Below are 14,705 nucleotides of genomic sequence, written 5' to 3'. Positions count from 1 at the left end.
GAGCTAACATAAAATGCTGTGCAGCGTGAGCTCGTCGCCTTGCCTCGCTCTGGCAGGACAAACCCAGCCCGCTGAAAACAGCGCGAAGAAGGCGGCCTGTGAACAATGGAGCGGCTGGAGGAAAAGGAGCCCAAATTACACTTCCTCTCACTCACTGCAGCCTCTCGAGCCCATCCACCCGAGCCACCCATTCACTGCACCGTCTCCAGGCTGCCTAACCCGCGCGCTCACTGCAGCAGCAACCTTCCCCAAGCCTGCCTGCTTGCATTTCCTGCCTCAACGGTTGTTGTTGTAGCCAGCCCCACTCGCTCACTGCAGCCCCTTTTCTTCCTCACTAACTGCTCTCTTCAGGAGCCCGCCCCACTCCCAGTCTGCAGTCTCTCCATGATGGCCCTTGCTGCCGCCTCCATGAGTCCACCCCACCCTCTGACTGTTAGTGTCAACCTGCCTTCCCCCCCCTCCCCCTCTACTCGCCCTCTTGCCTTCCCAAGCCCGCCCACTCACTGCAGTCTTCTGCTAGCCTTCTTGACCAACGCACAAGCCTATGAGTTCGCCTTCATTTTATTGAGGACACCCACAGAGTTACTCGGTCAGCTGCTCACCCTCAGTGTAAAGTGTTTTAGAAGAAGAGTGGGAGATTATTTAGCTGGCCTGCAGCCAACTGTTCTCCAGACCCTAGCCTGGGTTCAGGGTTCCAATTAGGCTGACCCGCAAGGATCCTGCCAACTCCACTTGTTGCCACTGATTGACCTTCTGCCAGCTGGCCTCAATTCTGCTTATTTCCTCACATAGCATGAGCACTGCCAGCAGGAGAGGAGGAAGCACTGCATTCAACCCACATGCTGCTGTGCTTCCTTCTTCCCTTCAAGGGACAGTGCTGTACATCAGACTGGTCAGCATTGTTCTCCTCCCTGACCCCCAAATCCTCTTCCACGCTGCGGTAACTGGCAGGAGGAAGAGGGAAAGTGGGGGAATCAAGATAAAGGATACAAAGGGGAAGGGAAATAGAGGAGACATACCCTCTCCAGTATCGTCCATTTGAATGTTCTATATCATCTTAATTTCCTTTCTGAAAAGTTGACATTCACTGAAGCCTTCCCAAACCTGGCTATTTCACTCTGCAGACTGCCTGCTCCACTAAAACACTCGCTGCAGCTCGCCTCAACGTCCCCCCACCCCACAATCATTCACTCGAACGCAGCCCTGCTGAATCGAGGTAGCCCAGCCGTTCGCGGGAGCATTTTGAGCTTTCCTTCCTCACTCGCTCAGTCCAGCTTGCCGAAGCCCATCGACCCTCTCATCCAAAACAGCCTTATTGAACCAGCCCCTTTCCTCTCTGCAGTCTTGCCGAACCTCGCTCGGTTTTCTGCTGTAACTCCTTCCTCACAGTGAAAATCATTAGGTGTTGCAGATATGACCCTTCTCCCAACTAAATACTGCTTCTACGAGACTTCTAACATCCATTCTTCACATTTTAGTCATCCTAAATCTGTTTCTTTTGAGTGGGGGGGAGGGCGGCAATTTCCATGTAATTACGTTTTAATCGGCAGGCTCTTTCTCACTTTAACTTTGTATGTTAGCTTCAAACATTCCACACACGAACCAGAAAACGTACCAAACCAACACTCATTATTTGAGTGAGGGGTTTATTACAAAAAATGTAGCAAAACATGTTGCTTTTTAATCTGATTTGTATTAGGAGGTGGGGTTATAATCAAATATGTTTTAATCCTCTTTATCTCCTGTATTTTGTTAGTTAAAATCTTCTTATAACAAATCAGATGTTTGTCTCTGGTATGTTAAAACATTAAATAATGGAAAGAGATCAGCACTTGGGGCAAAACTCCGCGCAAAAAAAATGAGGTGTGAGGGGGCTTTACATGATGCTGGGAGAAATCGTGACTTGATTTAAATAATTACACATTATAGTTTCACTGATAAACGTTTATATTTGGGTGGGTTGATTAATGTCACATTTGATTCTACACCTATTTCCGTAAAGCTCAAGACAAGGTACTTTAAAATTTGAGACATTCATGTTTGCCAAAAATATTCAACAGGCAACAGTCCCACTCTTCCTGCCTATATTTCTCCTCATAGGCACGTATGTAAGTATACAATTCCTCTCAGTCGATGTGAACGATTCCCCCTCTTTCTGTTCGGCCTGAACTCCTTATCTACCATATTCTGTAAAGGCAAAAAAAAAAAAAAAAAATCTTTCTTCCCCTCCACTTCGTGTTCATCAATTATTTCGCCGCAGGGGCAGTCCAAGTTCTGCCACAAGCTTTCCCCCAATTCCCCCCCCCCCCCCCCCGCACCTCCCGCCACACACACACACACACACACACACACGCTCCGTTTTTAAATTATTTTTTTCTCTGGAAATTGCCCTCTTTCCCTCCTGTTGTCTTCTAGAAAGCTGCTATTTTGGGCACTGTCCCTGATCTTGGCCCCCTCTCCATGTGTGTAATGACTTTAAACTCATTGGAATAATCTTCCCTCTCTCTGGAGTTTGCCCTCCATCTCCCATTATGTTGCAGTCTAGAGGGGCTCTCTTCGGCGTGGGAAGACAAGAGATACTCCAGTTCCTGTTCCAAGCACATGTATAAACCCCTTTAAACTCCGTCCGTAGAGCTATTCCACCCGGTAGGGGTTAACTGCTGTTTAAGCACGACGGGCTGTCCCAAACCCTGCTGCCTCTACATGCCGTTCCAGTCATTGAACCAAATGTTTTCTAGGCTGAGGCTCCCAACATGCTATTCGGGGCCATGATGGGGCTGCTTTAAATCGGGCCAATTCCACGTGTCCGCTTTAAACTCGTGGGGGCACCATGCTTCCGTAGAGTGCCTCGCCGGCTCCCCGCCCCAGCTCTTATAGGCGGCTGCTACTACTCTGGCTTGGGGCCATGGCAGGAGAACCCCAAATCCCGCTGCCTCCACAGGGGCCCTCTCCAAACTCATCTAGGCAGCAGCACCGCCCTCCTGAGGACCTGCCCCGGGCTCTGTGTGCAGGAGGCTGCTGCTGCTGCTGGGGCCGGAGCCGGGGCTGACTCCGACTCCTCGCCGCCGCCCGGCCGGGCTCTAGTCTGGGTGACAGTGTGTGTGTGTGAGAGAGTGCCTGCCGCCGGAGCCCACACTTGCGAGCGGGAGGTGGGTGATTACGACAGGCTCGAGCTCGGCAGGGACGCGGCCGGCGTGAGGAATTGTGGGTAAGACAGTGCCTGAGCGGCAAAAGGAAACGCGGAGAGAAGAAGGGGGAAGGGGAGGGGAGAGGGTGAAAGGTCAGCGGCCGGGAGCCCCCGGCGCTCTGCGCCCACGTGAATGGAGGGAGCAGGAGCGCTCGCTCGCTCGCAGCGTTGTACATTGTTATGTGGACGCACATTCCAGGGGGCTCCTTGCACTTCACACCCCCAACTTTTTTTTTCAGAGGGAGAGGCTGCCAACAATGCATTAAATTTGCTTAACAACAAGTCGGGGTTGTTTTCCTCTCTCTCCTCCCATGCCGGTGTCCCTGACAATACGGCAAAGCAGGAATATAAACACCAAGCGTGTCTCCACTGCAAGAGGGCAGGGAGTGCAACGGAGGCTGCCGCTTAGGAAATCTCTGTGCTACTTTGGAGCTATGTCTCCTCTGTCTGATCCGCGTGCTTTTGCTTTCGGGGTGGAGGAGGGAGGGAAGGTGTTTGTCTCCACCACAACCCCACCCAGTGTGGCAGCTCAATATAATTATGTCCTGTGCAGGGGTTTGCTACCAACACCGACTGGCAAAAATGCGAGAGTTTTGCTGCTCAGCCAAAGAGAATTATATTTGTTTGCATACACCCCCACCCCCACTGTCTCTATCCTTGCTGCAATTTATTTGCTTTATTTGTACGAAATTGTATGTTTTTACCCGTTTCCCTTCTTCACTAATCAGCACGGAGATCATTACTGGGAACACATTTTAAAACAGTCTTTATAGGGATGGGTTTTTTTAAAAAAGCCCCACAAACTATAGTTCTGTCTTTGGAGATCACTGAAATCCCAAGAAAGGTCCCTATCCACGCTCATACAAACTAAACTTTGATCGCTCTTAGTTCCCCCCGCCAAGAAAACCTATCTGATGAGTTTAGATCCATGAAATTAACAACTTCTGCTTAAACGTGGCCGCTGCTGCTGCTGCTATTGTGAGAATCTTTAACAGTAAACAGGATTTTATTTAAATTGTCGCGCAACTTTCTAATCATTTCTTAAACCCAAACCCTTCTACACACCTTCTAAACGCAAAGTTAAGCGAGTCCACCCTCAGCCCCTCACAATAAGTTTGAAATGGAGGAAGAAAATGTAAAGTGTTCGAATGGAGAAGTGGTTCCCTTTGTTCTTTCATTGTTTCTCCACGAACTGGCGGATACAAGGACAAACGCTTACCTTCTCTCCTTTTTGCTCCAAAAACCAGACCTTCCCATCAGCCTTCACATATACAATCCACCTTAGGAGTGACTACAAATATCGGGAGAGTTTGTATTCCATTATTTTTCGCTCTCTGCCTCTTTTAGCGTAAGATTAAGTTGCCGAGCACGTTGTTGCAAGCTGTAGCCCCCCGCCTTAGTGAATGGTCACGTTTAGGACCCTCCAAGTCCATCCTAATTCTGCCAGTAGAATCGAGGGCATTGGAGGTCTAAACTTTCAAAAAGGAAAGGGCCTGCAACTATCTAGCAAACCTGTAAATACCCTCGGCTTTTTCCACTACATTCTGATCCAAGGAATTAGAAATAAATATTTCACCCATGAACATTTAATTTAAGAAGTTTAAATTTAGCAGTGTTGCTCTTTTAGACTACATGAGCTAAAAGGCAAATTAAGGTAAACTACAATCTGCAGCACTGTATTCCACAGCATTTGTAATTCATGGGTTTTTAAAAGATAAGAACACTATGTAGAAATACGGGATATAAAGTTTAAATTACAATGTTATCTGACAGAAGTGTGTTCTCTAAAACATAATGGAGAATCATGGCTTTAAAAAGTATCTCCCATGGCAAAATGATTGGTTTTCATTTTACTATGTTACTCTAAAACATACAAAAAGAACCAGTTTTCTGATTTCTTTGTAATTCAATCAATGTTTAGTACCCAGCCTCACAGCCAATACTCCCCCAAACCTCGTTTTAATCTGATTATGATGAGATTTCCTGATACAATGAATATTTTAAATTATTCTTATGTCTTAGTAGATGGGGGATGAATTTTCAGCTTCCTGTATCCAGGGCTCTCAGATGCAGAGGAAACCAGCCAGGGCTGCTTGGAGACCAAACTCCTCTGGGTTCTGGTCGGGGATCGGAACCAGGAGACAACAGCCATCCCCATCTCTTTTCTACCCCCCTCCCCCACCTTCTTCTATCGCTCATGGGTGCTGCATTAATTCCGCCCAATTCCTTCCTCCTGTGGTTGTAGCTGGACACTAGGTGCCTTTTACCACTGCATCTCCAAGCAGATGACCATTGCAAAATAAACAAATAAAAGCTTAGGGGGTCCAAATACATTGTGAGATTGGAAGTGTGTGTTCTGTCTATTCTTTCATCACCAACTTGTCCTTAATGGCATTCTGGAAGGTTTGTATTTCATAGGAAAATATTGCAACAAACAAGGTAAATAGGGGCTGGTTGAGAGGAAGTAGCCTTTCTTTGATAGCGTTTAATTGGAATTGAAACATTCTTGAGCTGTAAACATTCTTTATTTATTCAGCACACATAAGCAGGCATTGTTTTATCACCATCATAATTATGGTGTCCTTTAAACTGGCTGATAGCAAGAGAGATAAGGGAATGTGCCTGTAGCTTCAGATTAAATCTCTCTCTCTCTTTCTCTCTCTCCAGTCTCCTCTCCCCGGGTCACCAGAATCCCCACAGTCCTTGGAGATGAGGAGCGCCGGAAGATTGTGGCCTGGCCATCCCTTACGTCATGAAAGTGATTTGTGCCACATTGCTAATTTGGTGCAATCCATAACCTTCTGATCTCCTGTGTTTGTAATTGCTTTTCAGCTTGTAGAATATGTTTTCTGGGACATAGTTCTTGAATATAGATATGACTGTTGTTCACCTGTATATAAGAAATCATCTTCTTCCCCAATGTTTATTGCTTTACCTTTGTCTAATTAAAAATGCACATTTTAGGAATCTTTCAGAACAAAGCTTCCCCAAATCCCCTTTACATCCAAGGATTTGAAAATTTATAAAGGCTGCATTGAATTCAGGATGGGTCAAGGGGCAAAAAAAGGGTATAAGGTCACTGCATATTGATTATGGGTCAGTAGACAACATGGCATATAGTATGTATCCAAAAAATCACGTTAAAACCTGTATTTTAAAAGAACAAGATTAACAGCATCTGTTGTGTTATTTTGTGATTTTACTGAATTCCAAAAATTTCTAGTGTTTAAGTGATACATCCACATGGAAAAATAAAACTTTAAAAAATGCTGAACAGAATTATACATTGTCGCTTTGTTTACAAGGAAATAACTCAGTCCTGATGTTATGTTTGATAAATTGTCATGATTTTTTTTTTAAACTATCAGCTGGCAATTAATTGACCCACATATTTGGGTACTTTGGTTTCCAAATTAATTTGTAATGTGTAATTTGGTTACACATTCTTATTTTTGACATATTAGAATTTACAGCACATTTTAAGTACTGAAGTCACATTTGGTTCTTTAAAATAGCAGAAGGATCCTAGTATCTTTGATCCTGGTACGGGACTCCTTTGATATCATCTGTTCTGTTTGTATCACCTTTGAACACAATATGCAAGTGTATCTAAAATCGGTGAATAAGGTTATTTCTCATTCAAATTATATATTTCTGCATACAAGCTCGTGAAAATAAAGCGTTTATTTAATGTTGTCAGTACCTGAAGACTGGTCCATCCCTAAAAATAATACTAAGTAATAATAGTAATACTCCAATAATGTGACAAGCCTCGAATGAAAATGTACATGACCCTTTAGGAAAAAGAATTCTCTTCCTTAGTAAAACTACTGATGTAAATTACTGTTGTATTTCCCAGCTAAACATTTAAAGAAATGGTGTGTGTATTACTTTGCTCAAGAAGGAAGAGGTCAGGCTGAATTACAGTGGTATTTAAACACAATCATACAATGAAAACGCATCAAAACATAACATAAAAAGGCATTTTAAAATGTTATATACATACTTTCTGAAACACTATATTTAAACGTTTTCTGCAAGCTTATATATTTTAACACAATTTTTCAAAACTGAACGTAATCTATGATAAATGGGAATAGGTCTACAGTACTATATTATGAAAATTATTTTTCTTTTTATTTTCTAATAGGTTTATCCTTTGGCCAGACAGCTTCAGAACTGAAATATTATCTCACTGGAGATGTAGATCACAGATTGCACGTTATGTGTAAAGGAGTTAATTTGATTGATAATGTGCCTATCACAACTATATATAGTTGCATGTATGTATAGTTGGCAAAATGGGCATTCTTGGACCTTCAGTTCAGAAAAAATGTGAGGCAAACATCCATCTTTTGAATCGTGTTCATCTTTGACTTTGTGAGGAGGAGGTGATCAACAAAATTACCAAAGAAATATACCTATGGACCTGCGCGGGCACACAACACACGGAGTAAATTATTGCATAAGTTTTAATATAACTGAACAAACACCTTTCATTTTTCATTTCCATTATTTTGGCTATCTTTCATATCAATAATCTAAACCATAAATGTTCGTAGCTATTTATCACAATCCTCAGTGTCGGTGCAAATCCAGTTTAAAGTCCCCTGCCTTTATTGTATGCGTGTGTATGTGTGCGCGCGCGCGCGCGCGCAAGGGCCTCTACCAGCTCTCTTTATCGTGATCTAGCCCCAGTGTTTCTGAAGAAGATCCGGAAACACGGAGAGTGCTGATGGCCATAAGCAAGCAGCTTGTTTCATTCTGCACAAAAATGTGGAGAAGTTAAAGAAACAAAAGACGCTGTGTGTGATGTGGAGAAAGATATGCAATTGAAAGTGTGTGCATATCTATCTATCGATCGATCGATCGATCTATCATAGTGTGTGAGAGAGACAGAGAGAGAGATTTTTCTAAGACCTCTCTTCCCCCCCTTCAACATTTGGCTCCGACTACAGACAGAAGCTAATGGCTGTACCTTTCGGGGGGGGGGGGGGGGAGGCGAGGGGGTGGTGAAGGTTTGGCAAATAACTGCTACTAGTTAAAAACATTTGATAGTGCCAGTATTAAACAAACAAAAAAGCATGCATTTAAAAAATAGTTGCTGGCTCACATTGCCAGACTGTCATCTGTAGTTGTAGTGGTAGTAGTTGTGTGTGCGTGTGTGTGTGTGTATGAAGGGGAGGGAGGAGATTTAAACAGGAGCGATAACAACTAAACTACCTGGCAAAGAAATGACGAAATGACTTTTTCAGTCCACCTTTGTAATGTCTCCTTTTAAAGCTTTCTCTGAGTTTACCGTTTCTTTACTGTTCGACTCCACAGCTTTAACCTTAAAACAGGGGGAGGAGAATAGTAGGGTGGGGGTGGGGGGTGCGAGCAGCATATAAGTGCATCAGGAGGAATTTTTAAACGACCTTATTGTTCCTAGCTCTAGAAAGACTACGATTATTTCATGTTAACGCCAGCAGCTGTTTTCCCTCGAAACTTTGCTTTGAGCTAGAGAATATAACATGATGTCTCTTACGCAAGTGAGAAAGGAAAATGTACGCTGATAAATCCAGATGCAAAGCAAAAGAAGGCTTAACTCTGTGGATGGTATTAGCTGTGACGAGGCATTGTTCACTGCCGCCTCTTGGTTACGTTTAAAGGCTGAAATATCACGAGATCCATTCAATGATCCTTTTCTCATTCAAGGGACAAAATGTAATTTGCTGTAGCTCTGGTTTCTTGGATGGGAATACTATCCTTAGATTTCAAAAGGAAGAACTAGACGTGGTTTGTACACACATTGATTAAGTTGAAGAGCGGCGATTACATCTGTGCAGAGAGCAACAGTAGTCTAGGGGTGGCTTTTCAAATCTCAGCCTTCTGAATAACAGACTCTGCTAAATAGACTTCCTTAATTTCCGGATGCACTTCTTTAAATTCTTAGTTCTCTCCAGAATTCCTAGAAATTGGGAGGTTGTGTGCATTTTACCTAGTAATGCAAAACTACCGAACGTTATTTTTTAAAAAGCGATTCTTGTATTTATTCCAGCTACACCTGATGGCGTAGTATGAGCTCCACTCACCATATTGCCAATCTATAGAGTGGATAATGGAACTTTTGAATTAGAAGGGAAAAAAATTAGTCCCAGAAATCTGAGATGTTTTCTTAATCACACGGAATGTCTAATTTTGGATATGCAGTGAACTACTGCTATATATAAGTGCTTGTGTTATATCCAGTTTTCCAGTTGAAAACTGATTATAGGTGGATAGTTATTTTTGCAGCGTTTGACATGAAAACCGCAAACATCATTTTAACGCACGAAGGAAGAGGTTTGATAACACTGCAACATTTTCGAAATCATTGTGCCTGACACTGAAGTATTTTAACGTCACTGAGAAGAAGTTAAACCTTCATGCTGCTTTTTCAAAATGGTTTTTAAAAGGGTTGGTCTATATGGAACATCTAAAGTCTGCAGAAGGTCTACTCCAAACTGAAAGTGCTAACTGCAAACCAGAAGTATCCTGGACCATTGCAGTATTCTATATCGTGTGCCAGCACTTTTTTTGTTATTACGTAAAGCCTCTGGAAGCACCTTGGATATTTTACATTCTCTTTTCTTTGCTGGAAGCAGCCAGCACACAAGAATCTTGACGTGGACACTGGGACTAGGACATTACAGTTTGTGATCCAGCACGATTAATTGTGAAAAGTGTATACATTTCTGGCTTATCTATGCTTTGTTATGGGTCTGACGTGAGCCCACGTCCTCCTTCCCCTCCCCCAATATTACAGACAGAATTTCAACTAAAGAGTTACAGTATTACGGTGCTGGAAACCTTGATATGCAGGCAGCAAAAAACAAACTTAGTCATTGGCTGTAGAACGACAATTAAATAGAAGAGGAAAATCAAGAGAAACTCGAAAACGTAAGTATTCCTTCTCGGTTTCTAATAAGAGCATTTAACTCTGGAGCTTCAAAAAGGGAAATACCAGACTATTCTGCACATTTTCGCTAAGCTTCATTTTTCACATAAGGCAGAATAAAATATCAGTTTAAAATTATTACGTTATCAAAGTCTTTTCTCTCGATATGATACTAATGTATGTCCTTTATATTCACATAATGCACAAAATAGCAGCATTCGTCCAAAATAGTCTAACTATATATATATATATATGAAATGACGATTAAAAAAAACCCATACAAATCCTACATCGGTAGCTAGCGATGAAGCCTGAGAGGTCTGAGTGTATTTGTGCTCAGATTGTTTAATAGAAAGATTTATATACTAACTGTATTATTTACTTTGGGAGGGGTCTTGTCAATGTAAGGGTATGCTAATTAGTGGGAGATTTTTTTGGGGGGGAAGGGGTGGAATATCAATTTTTATTGCATCACCTGTCAGGAGTGTCCAATCAGCGTTGGCTTTAGGGGAATTAATTGATGAAGGTGTCTCCGGACGAGCTCACTTCACTCTGTCATTTTATTTGTAGCTAAAGCAGCGGCGGGAATAGCAGCTGCATTTCTTTTCTCTTCCTCCCTTCACATTCCATTATCATAGTTCTCCAATGGAAAAGCAGGGAATGAAAGGGAACAGGTACTGATCTTCAACAGCAACTTAGAGAAACACTTTGGCAAACCTGATTTTCAAACAAAACAAAACAAAAACAAAAAAAACCCAACCTATTGATTGTAGTTTCACATGGTATTTTTTTGTCTAATTTCGTCTAAAGTTTGGCACTCCATTAACCGGGAATAACAGTCTTTGTTATTTTATTAGCAGGATGCCTTGAGAAAAATACAGCATCTGGCTGAGGATTGTGTGTGTGGCTTTTTTTTTTTTTTTTTTTTTCTTTCTTTCTGCAAATGCTGGGAATAATTTAATTCACGAAATGGGAGACTTGAAGTCAGGTTTTGAAGAGGTGGATGGCGTGAGGCTCGGCTACCTCATCATTAAAGGAAAGCAAATGTTTGCACTCTCCCAGGTTTTTACAGACCTGCTCAAAAACATCCCGAGAACTACAGTGCACAAGCGAATGGATCATTTGAAAGTAAAAAAGCATCACTGCGACCTGGAGGAGTTGAGGAAACTCAAAGCCATCAATTCCATCGCTTTCCATGCAGCCAAATGCACACTGATATCCAGAGAGGACGTAGAAGCTCTTTACACTTCTTGCAAAACTGAACGAGTCCTTAAGACAAAAAGGAGGAAAATAAGCCGGGCATTGTCAACAAAAGATCTCCAACCGGAGCACACATGCACCGACCCCTATTCCAGCTTTTGGAAAGAGAACAAACTTTGGCTGGGTTTGAATGAATCTGCTCAGCCTCTGCCAATTAGAAGAAAAGCTTTGAGTCCCGGAGACACAGGCTTGCTACCGGCATCTGATCTACCTCACATTTTTAGTAAATACACTGGTCACAGCTACCCAGAAATCGCTCGATCGCCTTGCAAACCCCCTTTAAACTATGAAACTGCCCCGATCGTGGGCAACTATGTCACCTTTCACTCGGATCCCCCCTATTTTCGCAGCGTCCTTTGCAGCAAGCACCCGGCTGCTGCCGCTGCTTATTATTACCAGTCCGCCGCCGCCATTGCTCAGACCAAGTTAGCGGCGGCTGCGGCAGGGAGCCCTGTGGGTTTGACTTACAGATACAAAAGGAAAAGGCCGTGTGAGGCCGCCCCGAAGGACTGTTTATTAAACACCCCCAGCAGCGCCAGGAGGCTCCTGATCGTGCCCAGGTCCTGCAAGCCGAAAGGAGCTGCAGCAGGCACGGCCGCTTGCGTGGAGAGATTTCACCTCGTCAATGGCTTTTGCACTTCTCAACAGCAGCCGCAGCAGCTGGGCAGCTTCCCCGAGAACTACAGCAGCGACTCGGAGTCCAGCTCGTACTCCGACCATGCGGCCAACGACTCGGACTTCGGCTCCAGCCTGTCCAGCACCAGTAACTCCGTGTCCTCGGAGGAGGAGGAGGAGGAGGAAGACGACGAGGAGGAGGGCAGCGGCGTCTCGGACTCCAGCGAGGTCAGCTCCGAAGAGGAGGATACGACCTCAGACTCCGACTCCAGCTCGGTTTCCAGCCAGGTCTCGGTGCAAAGCATCCGCTTCAGGCGAACCAGTTTCTGCAACCCCCCCAGCGTGGCCCAGGCCAACTTCTTGTATCATTTGGCCACGGCCGCCACCACCAAATCGCCTGATTTCGAGGAGGCCGGCAGGCTTCCCGAGCTCAAAAGTGCTCAGTGTGGTGTCAAATCGGAATTGCCAGAGGAATGGAGTCATCAAAGCTGGGCATCCAAAGCCCCGCCAGTGTGCTGCTCCAGCAGCCTTGGGAGTTGTTTTGCTGAGATAAGGGATGATAGGGTATCGGAGATCACATTCCCACACCCTGAGTTTTCCAGTCATGTAAAGAGTACTGACCTAACAATTAACTGTGCTGCAAAGGGGGCCTCTTCACCTAGCCCAAAGACAAACAATGCATTTCCACAACAAAGAATACTCAGAGAGGCAAGGAAATGCCTTCAAGCAACAACTACACACTGTGGAGATAACAATACAATAGCTGCTAGGTTCTTAAATAATGATTCTTCATCAACAGCCGCAAATTCAGAGGAAGATTCCAAAATCCTTCATTGTATTGAATTTGCCACGGATTTACCCTCTTTACAAACGGATCGTGAGGTGGATGCTGCTCCTACAACAGCAGCAGCTGAGCTTGAGTGCCCTGATCCAGGCAATAAGGCATTGCCATTCCTGCACAATATTAAAATCAAAATAGAGGATAGCAGTACGAATGAAGAATATGAACCTGACCTTTCAAACCATAAGCTAAAGTGTGAGTGCAATGATACTAAGCATGAGTTTAACGGCGTGACTGAGAGTAATAACCAGGACGTTTTATTAACAGCCAAGGAAGATTCTGCATGCACTGAGAAAGAACCCCACACTTCCTTAAACACGCGGACTCAGAGTCAGGTCCTTTCATGCACTTTAGGTACTCCAAAACCTGAGGATGGGGAGTATAAATTTGGAGCGAGGGTGAGAAAAAATTACAGGACATTGGTTCTGGGCAAGCGACCTGTACTGCAGACTCCTCCAGTCAAACCAAATTTGAAATCAGCTAGAAGCCCACGTCCCACAGGTAAAATTGAGACACATGAAGGAACACTGGATGATTTTACAGTTACCAATAGACGCAAAAGGGTAGCCAGCAATGTAGCATCAGCAGTGAAAAGGCCGTTTAATTTCATGGCAAATTTTCCCTGTCCACCGTCACTAATTATTGGCAATGATGGGGATTTGTTGCCAGCTTATTCCTTAAACACCACTAAGGATTCCCAACCACCTCACAAGGCCCATCCTGTATGGAAATGGCAGTTGGGCGGTTCTGCAATACCTCTTCCACCTAGCCACAAATTCAGGAAATTTAATTAGTAAAATAGTTTGGAAAATATTTTCTTGAACCACCTTTACCTTTCTTTTGTTTTAAACTCTACAGGATGGTTTGTACAAGCCCATTAATGCTTTACACACTTTTGGAGTCCTGTTTTATCACATTGTGAAGATAGAAATCGGATTACTATTTTCTTTTTCATTACCGTTTTTGTTTGTTTGTTTGTCTGGGTATTTTTTTACATTCCACAGAGTACTTCAGGCTAAAGACTCAACTTAAACTCAGTTATTATGGTAGAGCTGGAACACTTTACTGTTTAAATGCTAATAATGCACCGGTACCTCAATTCAACTGCTACAAATAAATGTCAAAAGGTTGAATAATAAATATTAGAATGAGCCATTAAATTTATGCACTAGATTTCGAAAATGGAAGTCTAACTGTTAATTCAGTTAAAGTTTGTTAAGTTACATGGTTGCACAGTAAGGGTTCACTATAATTCAATGTGGCAGCAGTCTCTACTTTTCGGGAGCTTTGTTTTCGAGATAGGGGTCTCTTTTTCCAAGAGCAGTTGCACTTACTAATTTTTCTATGGTTTGGAAAGGTTGGTGTTTGAGTACAGCTGGAGCACTGGAAAAGCTGCCTCATCTAAAAACTAGTAAATAAATCTGGAATTCTATTTTTGGTAAAGGGTGTCTTTTTACTTGTACAGTCACTCTTTGCAATTGGAAAGACTTTTTGTTTCAACCAAAAAGTCTTAAATAAGGTTACTGTTACCCACTAATGTCATACTTAAGTTGTGGTCTGAACATGCCCCTTACAAACTTGCAAAGCAACTAAAATATTTGCCTGTATAGCAGTACAATTTATAGTCTAACCTCTCACACTCGATGGAGGAAATAGCAAAGCAGTAAATACAACACAGAAAGTGAAACGTGAGGCCATAAGTGGAAAGAATACACAAAATGAGAATACCATGGTATTCATAGCTTTTTGGCACCAAAACTCAGGCATTTAAACCATAGTACAACTTCACTGTTTTATCCGCATCTCTTGAAAATTGAGTTTTGCAATACCATCCTATCTATGTAGCAGGAGCATTTCTACTGCACGTGACAATCAGAGGCAAT

General features: G+C 43.2%; 1 protein-coding gene and 1 long non-coding RNA gene across 2 annotated transcripts; both read left to right on the top strand.

The window, feature by feature from the left end:
* Window positions 1-2,781: 2,781 nt before the first annotated feature.
* On the top strand, window positions 2,782-6,679 carry LOC137162479 (uncharacterized). Its single transcript, XR_010922371.1, has 2 exons — window positions 2,782-3,208; window positions 5,855-6,679. It is a non-coding gene; the product is annotated as an uncharacterized lncRNA (long non-coding RNA).
* A 4,328-nt stretch (window positions 6,680-11,007) lies between these two features.
* SKIDA1 (SKI/DACH domain containing 1) lies at window positions 11,008-14,254 on the top strand. Its single transcript, XM_067562350.1, has one exon. It carries the CDS (start codon window positions 11,076-11,078, stop codon window positions 13,614-13,616), a length of 2,541 nt encoding a protein of 846 aa, XP_067418451.1. The 5' UTR covers window positions 11,008-11,075; the 3' UTR covers window positions 13,617-14,254.
* Window positions 14,255-14,705: the final 451 nt, after the last annotated feature.

Source organism: Emydura macquarii, unplaced genomic scaffold, assembly GCF_026122565.2.
Source record: "Emydura macquarii macquarii isolate MOO-44397 ecotype Brisbane River unplaced genomic scaffold, CSIRO-AGI_Emac_v2 contig_2422, whole genome shotgun sequence".
NCBI classification, from domain to species: Eukaryota; Metazoa; Chordata; order Testudines; family Chelidae; genus Emydura; species Emydura macquarii.
This window is presented reverse-complemented; position numbering and strand designations above follow the sequence as displayed.